At 44.5% G+C, this 21,294-nt stretch overlaps 1 protein-coding gene across 6 annotated transcripts in view; it reads right to left on the bottom strand.

Moving 5' to 3' along the window:
* The window catches only part of ADRB2 (adrenoceptor beta 2), a 65,609-nt gene extending 44,741 nt beyond the window's left edge, over positions 1-20,868 (bottom strand). For all 6 annotated transcript variants that reach the window (XM_059917442.1, XM_059917436.1, XM_059917437.1 and 3 more), the window contains exon 1: positions 19,467-20,868. In XM_059917442.1, coding sequence (XP_059773425.1) covers positions 19,467-20,655 — 1,189 coding nt within the window. In that variant the 5' untranslated portion in view covers positions 20,656-20,868. The remainder of the gene's footprint in view (positions 1-19,466) is intronic.
* Between the last annotated feature and the right edge of the window lie 426 nt (positions 20,869-21,294).

The following is a 21,294-nucleotide window of genomic DNA, read 5'->3' as shown; positions in this document are numbered from 1 at the left end:
CAATAGCTCATCAGTGACTAGAGAATCGAGTCCAAATTTATTGTCATATAAAATAAGACCTCACCTAGTCTGATCCTAACTTACCTTTCTAGCCTCACCTCATTCACCAACCCTCTGTGCTGCCTGCTTAGCCAGCTCCTTACAGACCTTGACCTTTAATCCTGTTTTCTCTATTTGCAATTCTCTTCTGTGCTCTCTTCACCTCACTACATGATGTGACTCAGCTTAAATTTCCTTCCTTTTCACAGTGGTCTCATGTTCCCCTTCCTGATGGGATAAAAAGAGTAAGATTCCTTGTCCTGAAGAAGCAATGTGGGGTGCTGGTTAAGAGAGTGGACTTTGGGGCCAGAATGAGTGTGTTTAAGCTCTGGGCCTGCAATTTACTAGCTGTGTGACATTTGAAAAGCTACTTGCTGACTATGCCTCAGTGTTTTCATCTGCAAAGTCCTGATCATAATAGTACCCACATGAAATTTCTTATGTGGAAAGACCTAAAGTGATTCCCATTTTCCTGGTTGGGCACAGACTAAATTACCTGGCTGGGGAATAATAACTAGTATGGGAGCCATAAACATGGCAGAAATGGACTAAGGCAGTATATTAGATATATGAGTGTGTGCATTTCCTTATTAGGCAGAACAAGTATTTCTACTGTGATCTAAGCTTATATATTTTTGGACCTCTGGGCTTAAGCATAGTGATTGACATGGCAGGCACTAATGAAGGTTTGCTGAATTTAATCCTGACAAGGATTAAATTAGATAATACATTCTGTGTTTCGCAGTGTACATGGCACACAGAGATGCTTGGTGATACAGCTATTATGAATATTAACCACTGTCTGTTCTCCACAAGGTTTTTACTTTCCTGTATTACAGCAGTTATTACATTGTCTTGTCATTCCATTTTTGGGCACGTCCATCCCTTTCATTAAACTGTGAGCTAGTCAAGACTGTTATTGACTGAATTGTGTACCCCCCAAATTCATATGCTGAAGTCTAAAACCTCACTATCTCAGAATGTGGCTATGTTTGGAGGTGAAGCCTTTGATGAGGTAATTAAGTTAAAATTAGTCCATTAGGAATCCAGTCTGACTGGTGTCCTTCTAAGAAGAGATTAGGACACACAGATAGACACCAGGGATGTGGGTATACAGAGGAAAGATCACGTGGCGAGGCAGGAAGGTGGCCTTGGAGGAAGTCAACTCTGCCGGCACCTTGATAATGGATGGCCAGTTTCTAAAACTGTGAGAAAATATCTGTTGTTTAAAGCACCTAGTCTGTGGTATTTGTGATGGCAGTGCTAGAAAACTAATAGAGACTATGTTTTTATTCATTCATTCAACAGATATTTATGGAGCATCTATTACGTGCCAGGCACTGATCTGTGAAATAGGGTATAGAGTGCTGAGAAAACAAGGAAAGAAAAAGGGCTTCTGCTCTCAGGAAGCTTATAGCCTAGTGGGAGAGATGGACAATCAAAAGATCACATGAGTAGTGTGGTAAGAATGAGGGAGAGGTTGCTGTGCTCTGAGGGTGTGTGATGCTGGATGGGGGTGGGGGATGGTAAGAGAGGGCTGTTTAGTTGAATGTACTGTTTTATCCTCAGCACAGTTGCTGCAGTGCTGTGCTCACAGCTGATAACTGTAAATCTTGGTTGGCTTTTGTTGAAGGCTACGATCTCTCAATTCTCTACGTGGAATAACTGGAATTTTTAGCACTCAAGGAAAGAGAGCCCACAGGCAGATGCTGCCAAGTGTGACTGTTTATAGGGCCCCACGAAGCTGGGGCAGTAGAAGGACTGATGGATGAGAAGGACGAGGAAGTTGATCTCATCTCAGCCCTGCCACAAGCTGGTGGTGTGGGGACCTACTACAATGCCCTTCCCTTGTCTAGACCTCCGTTTCCTCATCTTCAGCAATGATGAGGCTGGGCTGGAGTAGTTCATCTCTCAGATCCCTTCCAGCTCTGTGAAATCTTTTCTGAAATCTAATTCATGTAAGACTAGTACTGAAAAGAGGAAGGAAAGGACAGAGGGAAGCAGGGATGGGGGAGGGAGAAGCGGAAAGAAGCTCCACCATTATTTGCTACGGGACCCTGGGCAAGAGGTTGCCCCTGATCTGAACCTCAGTTTCCTTTTTCTTAAAGTGAGGAAGTTATTTACATTTAATATTCCTTTAAGTTCATGAAGATTTTATAAGTCTCTGAGTATTTGGAATTCTTGAATCTTCCCTGAGCATTAATTTCAACAGGAAAACACCTTTGGGTTAAAAGTCTGCATTGAAGGTAACCCTGACGGCCTCTGTTTCCCTATTCACTCCATTCAGTTGTGAACACTTACATTGGCTTATCTTTCAAACAGGAAGTTTTAGAAACACAACTCTTTACTAACCACAAATCTTAATAACTAGATCATCAACTAAGTCAATCCGCACTGAAAGAGGTCACAAAAAACATACAAAACTAAGGGTTGGTCTATAGATATTTCGTGGAAAGGAAGTAATGTCTTTTTTCCAACTACTCGCAGTGAGAAACAGTTACTCCAAGCACCTTAAAATCCAGGTTCTATCAGAATGGTTTGCACAGAAAATAGATCAATTAGAAAAAAATTAAATTGTCATTGTCCAACAATAGGGAAATGCTTAAACTACTTTTGATACATCTATATGAAACTTTATGCAGCACTGAAAATAGTGTTTAAAAAGATTGTTTTATAACATGTGGAAATACAGTATAGAGATAAATTAAAAAGCAGGATATAAACCATAACTTAGAATAATCTTAATTTTTAAATATGTACTATGTATCATATATATGTATACACATAGAAAAAAAAAACCTGAAAAAAGAAATAATCCAAAATATTAACAGAAGTAAAATCCAGAAGGGGTAAGTATGAGTGATTTTTATTTGCTTCTTTATACTATTCTGCGTATTCAAATTTCCTTCAGTATGTACTCATTTGTTTGTTTAGTTTGCTGAATATTTAGAAATATTCAGCAAATATTTCTTATGTATCAACTATGAACCAGTTGTGTTGTCGACACTAAAGACAGAAGCAAATACAGTGTGTGTGTGTGAAGAAAAAAAAAAAAAAAAAAAAGACAGAAGCAAATCTCAGCTCTTCCGCAGCATACCCTCTAGTGAGTGGACACAGATAATAAAGAAAAATAAGTAAACGTGCAAGATGATGTAGATGGTGGTCCATGCTGTCAGTGCCTCCAATCAGGGGGATGGGAAGGAGAATGCGTGGGGTCCTGCATCAGCCTTGGTCAGGGAAAGCAACCCTGAGGTGGTGTCTTTAGACTTGAGACTGAATGGGACAAAGAAGCCTGACGATCTGGGAGAAGAGCATTCCAGTCAGAGGGAACAGAAAGGTTGCAGGGACCTGTCCACACATAGGCCTGGGAAGAAGTTTGACTTCTACTTTAGCTGCAGTGGGGGCCACAGAGAGCTTTCCCATGGGGAGTGACAAGGTTGCACACCCATCAGACAGATGACTCTGGCTGCAGAGTGGAGAGAGGCTCCTGCTGATAGAGGCAGAGTAAACCAAGGAGACCTACTATGAGACATGTTTTCTTATAATTTGCCAATTCTGTGACATCAGTTTCCACTACTGTACAATAATGAGATAATAATGACCCTGAGTAGGGCAAGGTCAGTGATTTCTAAGAGCCCTTAAGTACTTAAAAAATAAAAGGATTATTATTTTACATACCTTTTAAAAAAGTGTGTAAGCTTCTTAAACCCAGGGCCCAAGTCTTACTCTACGCCTCTTTTTATTCCCTGCACGCTGCCTTGCACCTCACAGGACTGAATGAAGGGACACGCTGTGGGCTGGTATCACTTGGGGTGCATCATTACTTCCCAACGTGAGTTTCCACTGTGCTTCTGTGGGCTCACCTGCTGAAGCCTTTATCCTGAAAGTAACAGGGAGCCACTGAAGGTTTTTCAGCAAAGGTAGAGTTCTGTGTGTTAGAAAATTCACACCGACAGTGATGAAAGGGGTCTGGAGTGGTCCACAAGCAGAAGAAGCACAGAAACAGAGAGACACGTTGTTTCCTTGAGAATCCCCCTGGGCTGTGATACTGAGACCTGCCAGTGGGAAAGGTACACCTCATCTGCACAAAACCACCTCGACAGGGGGCCCACACACACTGGGAGAAAGTGCGAGACTCCACCTATTTTTGGTTGGGGGAAATGAGGCACAAAGAGACAAGTGGCTCATGTGCCAAGGATTTCTGGCTTCAGGGCCTCCACTCAGCTAATGTGAAGCCAGGCTGCACTTAGCAGGTCATGGCGGGGAGGGCTTTTGCTTGTGCCAGAACAGAAGGGAGCGTCAGGGGCTGGGGCAGGGTGGGGAAGGGGGAAGACACGAATCCTGGGCAGAAGCGGTGACAAATGTTCCAATACCTTCATTTTGACACTCCCATAATCCAAGAAGGGCTAAAATTGGCTGTAGAGCTTGTGTTACGAAACCAGAGCAGGTCAAACAAAAGAAATAAGCAAAACTTGAGTCAGCCGGATGATAATCCTTGTGGTGAGCATGCAAATCCAAGCGAAAATAGATCAGAGACATTTTCCCAAGAGACACAGAACTTGGAGATCCTGGAAACAAACCCATCACGTGAAAGATGGGGAGGCAAAGGAAGGAAGGGAGGTTAGCATCACACCCTGGAGAAGGAGACAAACTTTGCTGGCAGAGCCAGGACTGGGACTCGAACCCAGCTCTCCGCATTCTGAGGTCAGAGCTCACATCACTCCTTCAAAACTAATTATGGGTCTAACGTTTTATTTGCCAAACCTACTGATAGGCACAAGAGCAGGAGGCAGTTAAAGTGATTTCAAAGCACCCTGTGTATACTGAGTGTGGCCACATGCACACACACACACACACACACACACAGAGCTTTAGTTTGGCGAAATCTTTCTTTAATTAAGTACTATGGACCAATTAAATATCTGCATTCACTGCCCCAAATCAAAGGCACAGCTCATGGAACCTAGAAGCTATCCTAGTCCAGCCCTTTTATTTTATAGACAAGAACTGGAATCCAGAATGGATGAAGTTGCAGTCACTTAAACCAAGAACCAGGGCACCCTGCCCCTGAGTTCAGTGCTCTTTCTAGCCCTGGCCCTAGCACCACAGGCAGGAAAAGTGTAATCTTTAATACACATGCATTACTTTATGTTCTTAAGCATGGATTCTCAAAAGGAAGGTGTTGGAGACAATTTCCAGTGTATTACTTTGACTGGGGCCTGAAATCTTGGTACACTGATCAGTGAATTTCAGGAGAAGGCTTTTAACTTCTTTAGAAGTTTCTACCATGATGATAACAATCACAGTCTTCCATTAAATAAACATTTACTGTATGTCCACTATGTACCGGTCACTCTGCTGGGTCATTTATGTACTTTTTTTTTTTTTTTTAAATAACTATTTATTTATTTATTTAGTTTTGGCTGTGTTGGGTCTTCGTTTCTGTGCAAGGGCTTTCTCTAGTTGTGGCGAGCGGGGGCCACTCTTCATCGCGGTGCGCGGGCCTCTCACTGTCGCGGCCTCTCTTGTTGCGGAGCACAGGCTCCAGACGCGCAGGCTCACTAGTTGTGGCTCATGGGCCTAGTTGCTCCGCGGCATGTGGGATCTTCCCAGACCAGGGCTCGAACCCGTGTCCCCTGCATTGGCAGGCAGACTCTCAACCACTGCGCCACCAGGGAAGCCCCCATTTATGTACTTTTAATCTCTTAATTTTCATAGTACTATGATACAGGTGTCATCATTCCTGTTTTGTTTTGTTTTTTCCCCACAGTGGGGAATACAGTTTGGAAAGGTTAAGCATTTTGTCCAGGTCATAGACTCAGGAAGCACAGAGCTGGGATTTGACCCTCTGTTGTCTTTTATTATGCTGAGCACCTTAGATATGAAGTGATCTGTACTACACCACAGGTACTGCATGGGGCAGTCTCATAGTCCTAGAGGTGTGTGAGGCTGGTTTTCTCCAGATCCCATGTTTTTCTGGGCTGCTAAGTTCAGCTGTGAGCTCTATGCTACATCTCAGGTTTATAAGCCACTCCCAGAGGCTCAGAGTGGGGTTTCCAACAGCCAGGACCCAAGGTAGCTGGGCTAGGCTATGAAGAGGCCCAGACCAGAGCAAAGATCATTAACTTGTGAGGACTAATCTCCTAGAGGGATTTGGCTTACAGATGTGAAAGGAACATAGTAACAGTGACTCCAAGACAGATGGACTCAGACGGCAGAAAGGATATAGATCATGGGACAAAGTTTTAAAGAAAGTTTGCTGTTCTGTGTTTTATGTAAATAAAACTTTCATAACAGACTTGGAGAATTTCTTACACATAACAAGAATTTCCTCTAACGTCCCTGATGGCATTTTTGTTTCTGCTTTAATGTCTCCAGGAACAGGGAGCTCATTACCTTTCAGACTTTTGTAATTGTTAGAAAGTTCTAGTCTTCAAATTAGGTCAAAAATCTGTCTCCCAGATGTGTTCATGCATTGGGTCCAGATCTGCCCTTTGGTTTACAAAGACTAAATCTGCTTTCTCCCTACTCAGCAAGACTCTGGATATTTGAAGACAACATTTATTTTTTATATCAGCATTCCCCAAAGTGTGCTGAGCAGAGTAGTAAGTTTTCACAGTGTTAATAGGTGTCCTCTATAAAACAAACATATCAAAACAAACAGACAAAAGCCCATAAATAGCGTTCTGTGGGCATGCTAGGTTAAATCAGGTCAACCAGATATGTTTCCTGCAAGGCTGCTCAGGACGTTTACTACGCTGATGCAGAGTATGGATTCCAACGTGGAAATACTGGGCATGCAGTGTTTCCCAAACTTTCAACCTCCCAGATTTTTTAATCTCAAAACCCTTTTTTTCCCCCAGTATACCTTTTACTATTTTCCATATATACTTTTAGAAACTCTTCCCTACACAAGTCTAGGTTCTTACTCTTTTCTCCAAGCTAAAAAGCCAGGCTCCTTCAACTATTCATTTTCAGACAAAGTGTTGGGTTTCCTCACAGTCTTCCCTCTGGTTCTCTAATAGGGCTGTCAGTTTAAAATACAGGATGCCCAGTTAAATTTGAATTTCAGATAGACAGTGAATATTTTTTTGGTATGAGCATGTTCTATGCAAAATTTGGGACATACTTATATGAAAAAGAATTCTTTGCTTATCTGAAACTGGATGTCCTGTATTTTTATCTGCTGAATCTGGCAAACCTAGGAGGGCCCCAAATGCCCTTCTTCTCTTGAAAAATGTGGCCCGCAGAGCTGGGCACAGTATTTCAGATGTGGACCAAGATAGACACAATTGATAACTTTGTGAGCCACCATCAACTCCGATTTTCCCAGAGACATTTTTAAAGGGATGATAGAAATATTTTTTATAGATGATTAGAGGCCAGTCTGAGACTGACAGATACCAGATATCTTTCTGGATCTACTGGCAAAATGCAGAAGCCGATTTCCCATCCCTCACTCCTGTTCATGAGTATACTTAAGTTTCTCTGGTGTGAGTATTAGGGAACTCGATCCAAATACCATTTATAATTCCCTTTTCACTGTCTGTCTTCTCCATTAGACCGTAAGAAACTAAAACAACAGTGACCAACCATGTCTACCTCAGTCATGGCTGTATCCCTGGTAGTTAGCACAGGCTCTGGCGTATAGAAGTGTTCAGACATCTTTTGAATAAATGAATGAGCAAATTAGTCACACATTGCTTAGAAAGCTAAGTAAACCAGATAAGCTTACACTCTGAGGAGAAGAGATGGCCAACAGGAGCTTTCCTTGTGGTTGGATTTGTCATCCACTCCAAGCTTTCCCAGATCCATTAAATACAGTTCACCTGTGCTGAAGGCAACTCTGTTGGAAGATGTATGTGTAAAACAAGAACACCTAATTGCTCTGACTAAAATAATTTCAACCCAACACAAGCCATTTTCAAGAATTTGAAATAGTTCCTGGAGCCTGCAATTTTTATCGAGGTGTGGAACTTGGCCCTTAAAAGAAGGCTGGGCTGTGGCCCAATGTGTGTGGGATTGGGGCAGCAAATCCCACTGGGTCTTCCCACAGGAACATCCTAATCTAAGAGGAATTGGGCAGAGTGAACAAGGACAGCCTCAGTGGAGCCCTAAGTTGCCAGCAGGGCATGTATGGGAAGCAGGACATGTGATTCCATAGCTCTGACTTGGTGAAAGTGCATCTGGTGACTGGCATGAGGAGCCCAGAAGGCTTGGAGCTTCTCCTCTAAGCCATAGTTGATAGAGCTGGGCCCTGCCTACTCCGAGTTTGAGCTCACACAAGCTCGGGGCTTCTCAGTATTGAAAGCATCCTGGGGACTGTCCCTGGAGCTGGCAGTCACTTATCTGCTGCTTGGCAGCTGTAGCTTCTGTGCTGGGGAGTGTTAACCCTAAAATTTTAAGTTAAAATGCAGCAGAAAGCAGGAAAATACAGTGAGAAGAGCCCTGGGTCCTAGGAGGGTAGCAGAGTGTGAAAAAACTTCTTTTTTTTTTTTTCTGCATGTGAGTATGAAGACCTAAGTTTAAGTCCCAGCCCTGCCATGTCTTAGTGCCATGCCCTTAAGCAGGTTTTGAACCTCAATCTTTTTATCTGTGAAATGCAAACAACCATGCTGACCTCAGAGTTGTGAGGATTAGAGAAGATGGCATATAAAAAAGCCCTTTGTAAACTGCTAAGTGCTGGATCAGTGTGAGGGATTGCTACAACAGTAGCCCCATGAGCATAGTGCTGTGGCCTTCAGTCCTTGATGCATCTGGTACTTTGCTGCTGTGATAGCATAAAAGAACCACCCAACTGAAAGAAAAGAAGGATGTTCCTTACACAGCCTGAAGCAAAATAAAAAGAGGTTCAAATTACATTATATAATTCCTTTTAATTATGGAGGAAAACATTTTGCAAGCACGTATTTGAAAACATAAAATCTCAGTGGGTAGGAGTCTTTAGAATATATAAAAAAAAAATCACTTGGGAACATCCTTAAGACCCTAAGATGCAAGGCTCTAGGTGAGCCTTTAATTCTGCATGAATGTTTCTGTTGATCTCCCTGGAGCCTGTCACTGCCTCTGGTCAAGGCCTTTGCTGCCTTTGCTGGTAAACAGGAGCAAAATGTACACAAGTGCAGTTCTAGTTCATTGGAGGGAAAATAATGCAGGGTATTGTGGCTGATAATTACTTGCTACTTTCTCTGCTGTGAGATGGTACACCCACTGGAGGAAAATTTGTATGTGTAAATATGTATGTACATGTGTTTTCTGTGCCAGGGCAGTAAGGGACACCTCGTCAGACATCTTGCCTTGAAAAGGCTTTCTTGCCCGGCTTTCTCTTTTTCTTCCTCCAGTGTCACGTTTCACACAGTGGTTAGTTATGGAGCACATTGCTTCGAGTCCCATCGCGATCCCTATCAGGACCCACAGACCTCTGATTGTGGATCCTTATGTTAATATCTTGGTAGAGCTGACTGTGCAAAGATTACTTCAGGCCTGGAGATGGGCAGAGGCTCTGCTTATACAATTCTGGGGGGGGCACAATGCAATCTTTATGCAACCCGACCTGCCCACCCTCCCCTCCTTGCCTGGGCCAAGAATAGTGAATGATCCTGTTCTGGAAGAAACCCCACCTTGTCACTGAGTGCTCTGAGCCAAGAGAAGGGGGAGCAGAGCTGGAGGCACAGGCATGAGGCCAAGCCACAAAGCCCAAAGCTCCAAAGTCAGAGGGTTCAGATCTGATACACCATTTGCCTTGTCCCTGCACCATGGGCTGGCTTAGTTAGGCCTGATGGTACCTAGCAAGGAAGGTGTTTCCCTGCCTCCTAATGCCCACTGGATTTATATGTACCATGAATATAAACACATAAGAGTATGTTCACAGAGGCAGAGTTTGCAAGTGAATACTTGTACGTAAATATGCATTTTAGGAAAACATACACAAGTGTACATAGGAACACATATGTGTGCACTTACCTATGTGAGAATGCTTTTGTATGGACAAGCATATCTTCAGAGACAGTCTTTCAAAATATACATCTGATCTCTGCTGTAAACATATCAATGGCTTTTAAATGCTTTTAGGATAAAGAGCCAAAACCTAATGCAGCTTATAAGGCCCTTTATGTGTGGCCCTGCTACGCTCCCTCTCTCTGCACACCTTCTCTACACTGATCTTTGCTAAGTCCTTTTTATGCATGAGGTTTCCTTTCACCACAGGACCTTTATACATGCTTTTCTCCCTGAATGGCATGTTCTTCCTTTCTCTCCTTTTCTAGAAATTACCTAGTCATCCTTCAGCTCTCAGTTGAAACCTTACTTCTATGGGGGAACCTTTACAAACCTCTCAGAATTAGTCAGATTCCCTCAAGACACTCTGAATCTCTTCATAGAAATTGCCACAGTTAAAAATCTGCCTTCATTAAAAAAAAAAAAACTTATCCCTCCCATTACACAAACTCAATAAGGGCAAAGATAAACTGTTTTTGTTCGCTCACTGATCTTCAGCACGTAACAATTCCTGCCACTTAGTAAGAACTCAACAGACATGTATTGAATCAGGGGTGTATACATTTACCTAGGAAGAAGGGCCAGCATAGGAACCTGTGTGCCTGTGTGTACTTAGGTAGTGGTGGGACCACGATTACGTGACATGGCATATTTTCTCATTTGGAGCACACGAAAGTGTGCTTAGGAATACCCATGTGTATTTATCTAAGGGAGAATGTTTAGGTTGAGTACACCTGTGTCCTGTATGTGTGAACATATTCATATGGGAGTATACACAAAAGAACATAGATGTGTCCATACATCTAAGTGAAAATGTATGTGTGTATACTTGTGTTGATATAGGTGTAGGCATCAATGTAAAAGTCTGTGTGTGTTATGTGTGTTTATTTGGGTATGTGTGTCTATGGAGGTGTATGTATATGTATGAATCATCCTCTTCACTGCAGCTGGGTGGGTCCTCCTTCAGATTTCTAAGTAGGAGGGTTTATGTAAATTAGGCAAATTGATTCAGATGGACTTTAGTATGATTTGACTTAGTCATAGCAGAGTGTCCAGGAGGAAGGAGCACTGGACTAAGAGTCCATCCCTGCAGCAAAATCCTTTTTTCTTCCTGTGCTGCTATTTCTTGGTCTACATGCAGAGGGTTTGGGACAATGAGACAATGATGCTGTTGTGGAGGTACAACTGTGTAGATGCCATGTTGTCACAAAACACATTTTAAATCAAGTGCCTAATTGCTCAGTGCACTTTATTATCACCTTCGTCTTTCATAGTAACTTTTTATCATTTATAAATTATATTCATCTACATTGTTTTATGTGATAACACAGGAAAATTAGGATTCTGTTTATTTGACAGAATGGTTATTTTTGTGAATGTATGCAGCTGTACAGGATCAATTTTTACAAGCCTACATTTTGTGCTCTTGAGCAGGAGGAGTGGGCAGGGGAAGACAGTGAGATCCCTAGGTCCCCAAATTGCCATCCTAGGAGCACCTGCATCACAGTCCTCTGGGGAAGTAGTGACAAAATGCAGATTGCTGGCCCCCAACCACAGTCCTGTTAGAATCTCAGGGAAGGGGGTCAGGAATGTGTATTTTCTCAGCGCAGATCATTTTTGGCCTCTGTAAGGTTTGGGACCCACTGCAGTAACAACATAATGTCAAAAGACTCACTACCTAAACCAACACCGCAATTTTATAGAAAGAAATTTCTAAGGCTGCCCACCTCAGGCCCTTGAGATTGACCCTTGGTTCTCTTAGGTTGAGGAGGCTAGGTGAGCATCTGGATTTATAGAAAGACACTGTGGGAACTGAAAAAAGAAAGGAAGTCTGACAGGCTTATTGTTGCAATACATATTGTGAGAACTGTGAATCTCTCTCAAACAAAACAATAAAAACCCAGCAGATTGTCAGGGTTGACTGTAGTATTTAGAGACATCTACTAGAATTTTTATAAAGAGAAACACTGGGCAGTTGCATAGAGACAGAATTGTCTAAAAATGAAGGAATCTCCCCAACAGCAGTTGTGGCTTCTGGGCACAAGGCCTGGGGCTGCAACGCCAATATGGCGTGGTAGAAAAGAAAGAAAGCAGGGATTACCTAGGACTCCAATTCTGCTTTGTCATGGGTGTTGCCATTATGATTTCAAAAACTGTTTTCTCTTCCTGGAGAAATGAATACATGCAGAAACTCCAGTCTTTCCCTCATAGCACTAGATAAATAATAATAAAACAAGCCATGAGAGATGGTCATCTCCAGGTCCCTGTGTTACCTTGCCACTGACGTTGCCTCTTGGAATCTGGGGTTTCTTAGTACACCAAGGGCGTATGCACTCTCTCAATGCCTCTCCTACCCTGATATTCTCTACCGTGGAGACTCAGATGCAGACATAGACCTGGGCAGAGAAATGGAAAGAGCACCCCATTTCCAGCTGTCAGGAGCTTCCTGACCCTAAAGCAGTGACTTGACTCAGCACAAACCCATGTGCTGTTAGCAGGCGCCTCCCTCTGCCTCCTTCCTGGCCCTGGCGGGGCAAGATCACTCAAACCGTGCCTGAATAATGGTGAAAGAGTGTGCTGCCAACTCTCAGCACAGTCTGGTTTCCTAGCTGATACTTAGCCACCGCCTACCTAGAGGGCATAGGCTTGCCCCTTAGTTCCAAGGCTCAGAAATCCATCAGACTGCCCTGAAAAGAGTCCCTGGAGAATAAAATAAAATGCACCCATTAAAAATCTCCTCTCACCATTGTCTCCCTCCTTCTTTCTTACTTGATCCCCAACAGGAGGAAATATTGCCTATCTTAATGGTAAAGCACATGGGCTCTGGCTCAGAATACGTGGGTTTTACTGCAGTATGGTCTGTAATCTTCAGCAACTTAGTTGATCCCTTCGAGTCTCAGTTTCTTGATTTATAAGATAGGGACAAACATAATAGTACCTATTTTGTAGGGTTGCTGTGAGTACTAAATGAGATCATGCATGAGAATTGCCAAGTACAAGGCCTGGTTCATGGTAAGTACACTGTGTTTATTAGCCATCATGATCACAACAGGTGCTCTATGGAATGGAAACCTGCTGTTGCACTTTTCAAATGGTAGGTATTGGTCACTATAAAACTTGATTAGACTTATTTTAACACAAGTCAACAGGCTGGGTCAGAGGCACTTAACAATGCAGAAAGAACCCTGCCCTGGAAGTTTGGTGGTTAGTTTCTCATGCTCTGAAAGCAGATCAGAGCCCGTGAATTGAGCTTTCAAAGAGACAAGTACAGCATAGAAACATCTTTTTCAACCACCAGTAACAGGAGAGGGAGCATTCTGTTTAATTTACAAAATTTATCTCTGTAACCTTGTTCCTCAAAATGTGGTCCTTGGAAAAATCCATGGGAGCATGCTAAAATGCAGATTCTTAGGCCCCAGCTCAGATTTCCCAATCCAGATGCTCTGGAAATGATGACTCTTTTGTACTCCTAAAGTCTAAAACTGCTAAATACTCTTTGCCAGGCTAGTAGCAATTACGATATCTGGATCATATTATATATAAAACATATTCAAGGAGGCATTTGTTAAAGTGTTATCAGTGGGTACAAAATTGTATGAATAATAATCATGTATGAATAATCTAATTCCGTTTTTATTTAAAAATATATTTCTACCCATAGCCATGCTTAGGACAAAGGCTGAAAGCATATACATCACATTTAACAATGGCTGTCTCTAGGTGGTAATGTTATACGTGATTTATCTCCTTTTGTGCTTTTGTATATTTTAAAATGTTTTACAATGAGTTCTATTACCTTTTTAACAAGATAAAAATATGCTTTTAAAATAAGAGCCATCCAGCCAAATGTGCAGCACTGAAGACTTCCTGAAATCTTACAGAGTTTTGGAGAAAGAAGGAAATGCAGGACTTACATAAACCAAGCCATCTCTGCTCAGAGATGATGAAACAGGTCTAGAGAAGGGAAGTGACCTGCCTGAGGTTGCCCAGTGATTAGGGGTAGGCTATACAGTTCCCAAGTCTTCAGGACCTTAGGCCAGAGGGCTTTGAAGTGCTCCCTGTGCTGGCCAGGGACCTGCCTCCCTTCCTTCCCGTCCTGTGAGGGTGACGGAAAGACCACAGGAAGTGCAATGATTCTGAGTGTGGAGAAGGATGTAATAGACTTTGCAGAGAGGACTTTGCAGCTCTCATTATTTTCTCTCTGGGAGTTAGTAGGTCATTTGCAAAAGGCATGGGAAGAGCAGCTGATGAAAAGGTCTGATAGTTTGGAAAACTGCTTAACCTTATTGCTCTATTTCTGGATTTCCCCCCATGGCCAAGGACTGTTGAGATCCTGATTTCCCCCAGAGGTTTCCTGGTTAGGAATGCAGTGAAACCTCTGAAATCCAGAGGAATTGGGGAGAAGGCCAGCTGGAATTAGGGAATGGTCTGAATACTTTTTAAGAACATTTAGGTCTGTTGTTTTCAAGGACATAGAATCACAGATTTGGAAGGAGGTTAGTCCAGGCCCTGCTCAGTGTAGGAACCCCCTGTGCTTCATCCCACACAGAGTTTTATTTGGACGTCTCTTGAATGCTTCCAATGACAGGAGACTCACTACTCTGATAGAGAACCTGTTTCACTCTCAGAAAATTTTTCCTTCCCCTGAGCTGGAATCTATCTTCCTGTAATGTTCTACTTGCCTTCTGGTATTCATCTAAAACAGATATGCTCCTTTTTCCCAGATGGTCCTTAAATATTTGAAGGCAGTTATCATGTACCAAATAGTCCTTCACAGCATTCTCTTCTGCAAGCTGACCACCCCCAGTACCTTAAACCAATATTTATATGACAAATGTCATCAACTCTAATTAGAAACAAACTCTTGTCTCTAATTAGCCTCTTAATTAACAGCTATATAAATTCAGAGCTAAGCAGAGCTTAGAGACCACCTGCACTAGTCTCATTATTCTACAGATGAGCAAACTGAGGTCCACTGAGAAAGCAGGAAAACTGCCTTACCCAACTAGAGAGAGAGAGACAGACAGAGGGAGAGGAGAGGCAGAGTTGAGACCTGAAATCTAGTTGCATGAATCCCAGTCCAGGCCTCTTTTCGCCTCACTGGGCCTCGTATCATTCGTGAGACGCAAGAATTTCTCAAGTTCTTGAAAGTGGCTGGGAAGTTTATTCTCTTAGGTATTTCAAAAATTCCTCCTTAAAATTATATTTGCACTGTCTGTGAAGTAGGGATTAGCATAGGGCTGAATTTAGTGGAGGTTATACTGTCAATGGAAAGCATCCTTCAAAGTGTATTAACTCTCATTGCTCTCTGCTGTCAGAAGTTCATCTCCATTGCCCTAGAATTCTAGCTCAAAACGGCCAGCACATGTATAGGGCCACCTAGGCCTGCCAAATTTTCCATAAGGTCCAGATACCTGCTCAGTGTAGGAGACCTTCCCAACTCTGGAACCAGAAAATGAATTTGCCAAGACGTGAAGCAGGCTGTGTTTCTGCTTTACCCTGTGCTTGTTTTAAAGTTTCATATCCTCTTTTCAGTCTGGCCTGATTCTCTGATGAAAAGACAAAGAAAGCAAAGACTCAGAGAAGCAAACTAGGCACTTCAGTGATTGGTTTCCTGTCCCAGTCCACAGCAAACTCTGCAGTCACATGCTTCCAGGGGAACATTCCTCCCTGCCCCAATCCACAGCAGTCTCCCTCTTCTCTCAACAAGGTATTGCATTTCCAGTTCTTACACTTGTTCTGGCATGGATTATAAATTGCCTCATGCTGCTCCCTGGTTTCCATGTGTGCAGGAATCACTGCACCTGGGTTCCAGTCCTAACTCTGCAACTAGCTGGCTGTGTGGCTTTGGAAAGTGACAGCCTTTCTGAAACTCAGTTCCCTCATTTGTTAGCTGAGGACAGTTTTGCTACCTACCTCATAAGACTGTCAAGGTCACATAATGCCTAAAAGGTGCCTAGCACAGTCCCTAACATTTAAGATTTTAGAAAAGATATCTATGTAGTATTATTAATATTATGTTCCAGAATTCAGAGACAGAAACCTGTATTTTTCTCCTGCTGCACTCAGTAGTTGTAAATACCCCGATTGATCCTGGTCTAGTCTTCTTTTGGCAGTAGGTACATCGGAAACATTCTAAGCATCGTGTAATGACAGTTCCTATTTCCCAGCTCCCTTTTCCCAAGATTCCCTCTCCCAATAATGATCTCAGTGGGGAGGCCCACCCTGTCCTGCCACTTTGCACACCTGTCAGCTTGCATCTCAGGATAAGGTTCTCATTTGACAGACTCCGAGAACTTGCTGTCCAGGCAAAGACAACTTTATGACGATGAATCCAACACAAACCTTATGTAAGCAACCTGTCAGCAAACAGAGGGACAGGGAGACACTGACAAATGCCCACCCCCAAAAGAAACAAAGCAGAACAAAAGGAGAGAGAAAGCAAGGAGTTGAGATAGGCCTAAAATGCTCTTGCTTGTCAAAACCCTTAAAACTGATCAATGTTCTTACATTTAAAGTATTCCCAAATGAACGTGAATTAGGCTAAACTCCCTTTTAGCTGAGAGTCTATGAACTAACATTCATAGCAGAGTTCTAAACTGAAATTACATTAAAATGCATCTCTAACCAAAAGAGTGTCTATACAACATTGTTTGTTAATAATATTTATTGTCCATGGGACTTAACAAATGATGACAGAAAAGTTTACAACTTTTTTAAATTTTAAATAAGACTATGGGAAATTTCTACCTGGAGTGGCTTGAAATCCCTTCAGGTCATAAAGAGTTAAGGAATCTCCCAATTTCCCTAAATGCTGAGGATATCCTAGTGAACTCTTGCCGAGAAAAAGGAATAATTCTTTCTTTTGTCCCTATCGCAGATTATTTGTTTATTGCCTGCGTTTTGTATTAAGGGCCCGAAAGAACTAAAAATATCTGCTGAAATGAATTTGTTAATGTGACAACCCCAGGGAAAAGCTTCCACAATTGAGGGTGAGGGCAGAATTCAATGACAATGTGGTGGAGAGCATACACCAATTCCTGGTATGACAGCCGGGTTCCCTGGCTTTAGCCCCATCTCTGACATCCTTGGCTTCTTACCTTGGGCAGGTCATCCCCCCTCGCAGGCTTTTGGTCTCTTCGGATGTCAAATGCTTTCTATGCTTTCTCTTGCAAGTCCGAGATCCCATGAGACTATGAGGAGTGTGAAGATTAGCTGGAGAAGCTGCCTGCATCTCTGAGTGCAGGGCCCAGAGCAGGAGAAGAATGTGATAATAGGTATGAAAGCCCTTGGAGAAAAAGCAAAGTGCTAAAGGGCACACGCTCTCCAAAGCTCGATGGCACATTCTAGAAACACGGGCAGCTAACTTTCTCTTGAGAGCTCAGGGCTCACCCAGAAACACCCCATCACTGAGCTGACAGGAAGCAGAGGAGACTAATGCTTTTCTGGTTGGGGACCGTGGCTGGGACAGAGGGAAGAAAGAAGTGGAGTCAGCTTCATGAGCGAGTGAAATGGCAGTGAACCCTGCAGGCTGATCCTCTCCAGGCTGCCGTTGCCAAGGAGGATGATCCACTCGGTCAAACCTGGGCCAAGCTGTGGCTCAGACACACAGGCAAAAATAGAAAGGGGGTGGGAGAAGAAATGTGTTTACTTTTGTGATTTTTCCCTTACGTGCCTCTTAACGCTATTATAATCTCTCCACAAACAGGCAGTAACTGCTCACAGTCCTCACCTTCATTGATAAACCGCCCAAAACAATTCATGTCTTACAGTCAGTATGTGGGCAGCTGGAGAATAAGCTGGGAAGGCAGCGTGATGGAGTAGAAAGAGCACTGGCCCGGGGTCTGTCACTAACTGGGTGAACCGTGAGAAATTCCTCTCTGACGCTCTGCACAATGAAGCGGTTATATTAGGCAGAATCTAAAAATCTGTTTAGATTTTTGAAGTTTATAATTGTGGTTCTCAGCCAGGGGTAATTTCATTCCTCAAGGGAAGGGTACTTGGCAATGACTGGAGACATTTTTGGTTGTCACAACTCAGGGGATGCACTGGCATCTAGTGGGTAGAGACCAGGGATGCTGCTGAACATCTGACAATGTATAGGACAGCCCTTCACAATGGAGAATTATCTGGTTAAAAATGTTAATAGTGCGAGGTTGAGAAATCTCGATTTGTACTGAAGTGACTAGAGTCACAGGGAGAGGGGGAAAAAAGGGACAGCAGTTCAAAGGAGGAGGGGTCAAACCCTGTTTCTAGGTCATGAGGTATTCACCAGTTAAGTGTTTCCCAGCTTTTCTCCCTATAACCCACGACCTTTTCATTTCCCTTGGAATTACGGGGCTATGTTTGAGTAGCTTTTTCACAAGAACTTTCTTATCCTTAAAATGCCAAGCCCTGATGCAGTACAAAGATCTCTACTGTAAGACACAGCAAAGATAAAAATATAAGCAGCTACAAAACAAGTAGAACTGGAAGGTGGGCGGTGGGGGCACATGAAGGGACACAACAGATGCCCTTAACTCCGTTTCCATGAGTCAGTGTTTCTGATGTTACAACACAAGAATAATACCGGTAGGAAGAGCAAGATGAGCTGTGCTCAGGGCGGGCAGAACTGATGTGGGGGCACCAGCGTCAGGAGAGATACAGGTTTACAACAGCAGATTCAAAGGCAAATGAACGGGTTAAGCAATCAGTGCGTGTCATTCCACATTAAGTCACTGGGAAGTTATTGCAAATAGTTACCTGCTGTTTTCAGTGGGAGAGGCAGCCACACTCCAGTCAAGGGGTTTTGGAGAAACAGGTGCAATGAAGTCATGGTCAAACAATTTATTTACTGTAAACTTTAGACTTTGCTCAGGAAAACAACCAAAGCTGCCCCTCAAATCCCTGCCTACAACACCCCGTTTGAGCAAATAAGAGGGGCGGGGAGAGTCCATGTTCACAGCGAAAGGTCCGAGAGACTCGAGATCGTCCAGTCCAAGGGTGCAGGAAGGAAGGTCTCCTTCAGATACAAATTACCAGCAGCAATATATCACCCCTAATACTTGATCAATGAGGTAGATATGCAGGAAAAGTCATTAAAACATAGCAGCCCCAGATCCTCTGAGACTGAAGCCCTTCAGACATAAACTTACAAGTTCCATGCAAAGAGGAACTGAACTGTACAAGAAACAATCACTCAAATACGTTTTCTCTTTTTTGCAACTTAAAAAAATAAAAAATAAAAAAAAGGCAGAAGGATATCCTTCCTCCTGCACATCTCTATACAAGTTTATTCTAAATTTATTACACTCAAGTTAAATAGTCTGTTTAGTGTTTTGTTGGGCGGGGGGAGAAGGGGTCTTAAAAAGTAGAAAAAGCACATTACAGCAGTGAGTCATTTGTACTACAGTTCCTCCCTTGCGAATCAGTGCTATCATTGGGCACAGTACCTTGCCGGTTCACAAAGTCTTCCATGCCTGGGGGATCCTCACACAGCAGTTCACTGTCTTTCTCCTCCCCCAGGTGATATCCACTCTGTTCCCCTGGGTAGTCAGTTCTGCCATTGCTGTTGCTGGAGTAGCCATTCCCAGAGTCCTTCAAGGAAGACTTGCGCCGGCACAGGAGCTCCTGGAAAGCAATCCTGAAATCTGGGCTCCGGCAGTAGATAAGGGGATTGAAAGCAGAGTTGACATAGCCCACCCAGTTTAGAAGGATGTAAACTTCCTTAGGGATGAGGTTATCCTGGATCACGTGCACAATGTTGACAATGAAGAAGGGCAGCCAGCACAGGGTGAAAGTGCCCATGATAATGCCTAAAGTCTTGAGGGCTTTGTGTTCCTTCAAGCAGAACTTGGAGGCCCTGCGTTGTCCGGGCCCGCTCCGCCCATCCTGCTCCACTTGGCTGATGTTGTGGGCATGGAAGCGGCCCTCAGATTTGTCGATCTTCTGGAGCTGCCTTTTGGCTACCTGGAAGACCTTGGAGTAGACGAAGACCATGACCACCAAGGGCAAGTAGAAGGACACAATGGAGGAGGCAATGGCATAGGCTTGGTTCGTGAAGAAGTCACAGCAGGTCTCCTTGGCATAGCAGTTGATGGCTTCCTGGTGGGTGGCCCGGTACCAGTGCATCTGAATGGGCAAGAAGGAGGTAAGGCCGGACACGACCCACACCATCAAAATGACCACCCGGGCCTTATTCTTGGTCAGCAGGCACTGATACTTGAAGGGTGATGTGATGGCAAGGTAGCGATCCACGGCGATCACGCACAGGGTCTCAATGCTGGCCGTGACGCACAGCACGTCAATGGAAGTCCAAAACTCACACCAGAAGTTGCCAAAAGTCCACATTTTCATGAGGATGTGGCTGGCCCCAAAGGGCACCACCGCCAGGCCCATGACCAGGTCAGCACAGGCCAGGGAGGTGATGAAGTAGTTGGTGACCGTCTGCAGACGCTCGAACTTGGCAATGGCTGTGATGACCAGCACGTTTCCAAACACAATGGCCAGGACGATAAGCGACATGACGATGCCCATGCCCACCACCCACGCCTCGTCCCGTTCCTGTGTGACGTCTTGGTCCGGTGCGTGGCTTCCGTTGGGCGCCAGCAAAAAGACGCTGCCGTTCCCGGGCTGCCCCATGGCGCGCAAGCTGGCAGGTGAGCGCACTGGCGGCCAGCGCACCAGCCGCCCCTCAGCGAGCGAACCTCCGGCGGGGCGCTGCGGGCAGCAAGCGGGCACCTGGAAGCCTCATTCAGCGGCCGTGGGGTGGGTGTGGTGGGGGCGCGTGGTATACTCAGCTCCGGGGGTGCTCTGGGCTCGCGGTGCCCGTTAGTCCCAGCCTGCGCTCTGGAGAAGCCGCCTCGGCGTGCGCGCTGCCAGTTGTGGGCACAGGGCTTTAGGGGAACTGCCCTCCCCGTGACGTTCTGGAACTTTTGACCAATAGCGTGTGCGGGAAGCCCCGAAGGGGCGAGGCCCTCCGCCCCTTCCCTCCCCTCTCCCGCCCCTTCCCTCCCTTCTCCCGCCCCTTCCCTCCCCTCTCCCGCCCCCTCCTGGGGGTGGCCCGGGCGGGCTCCCCCCGCTCCTCTCGGCGGGCGGGCGAGCCGGCCACCACTCCCTCCCGGCTCCCTTGGTTGGCCCCGAGGGCTGAAGCTGGGGCTGGCGTGCTTACCAGCCAACCCAGGAGGTGCTGGTTCTTCCGTGTCTGCTACCTGTCTGCGCGGGGCGCCCGTGCGACCTGAGATCTCAGAGCAGAAGGCAGTAGGCGGGCCCTCCCTCCCG

This window comes from Balaenoptera ricei, chromosome 3, assembly GCF_028023285.1.
Source record: "Balaenoptera ricei isolate mBalRic1 chromosome 3, mBalRic1.hap2, whole genome shotgun sequence".
NCBI lineage: Eukaryota > Metazoa > Chordata > Mammalia > Artiodactyla > Balaenopteridae > Balaenoptera > Balaenoptera ricei.
Note: the sequence above shows the minus strand (reverse complement) of the source record. Positions and strands in the feature narration are given on the sequence as shown.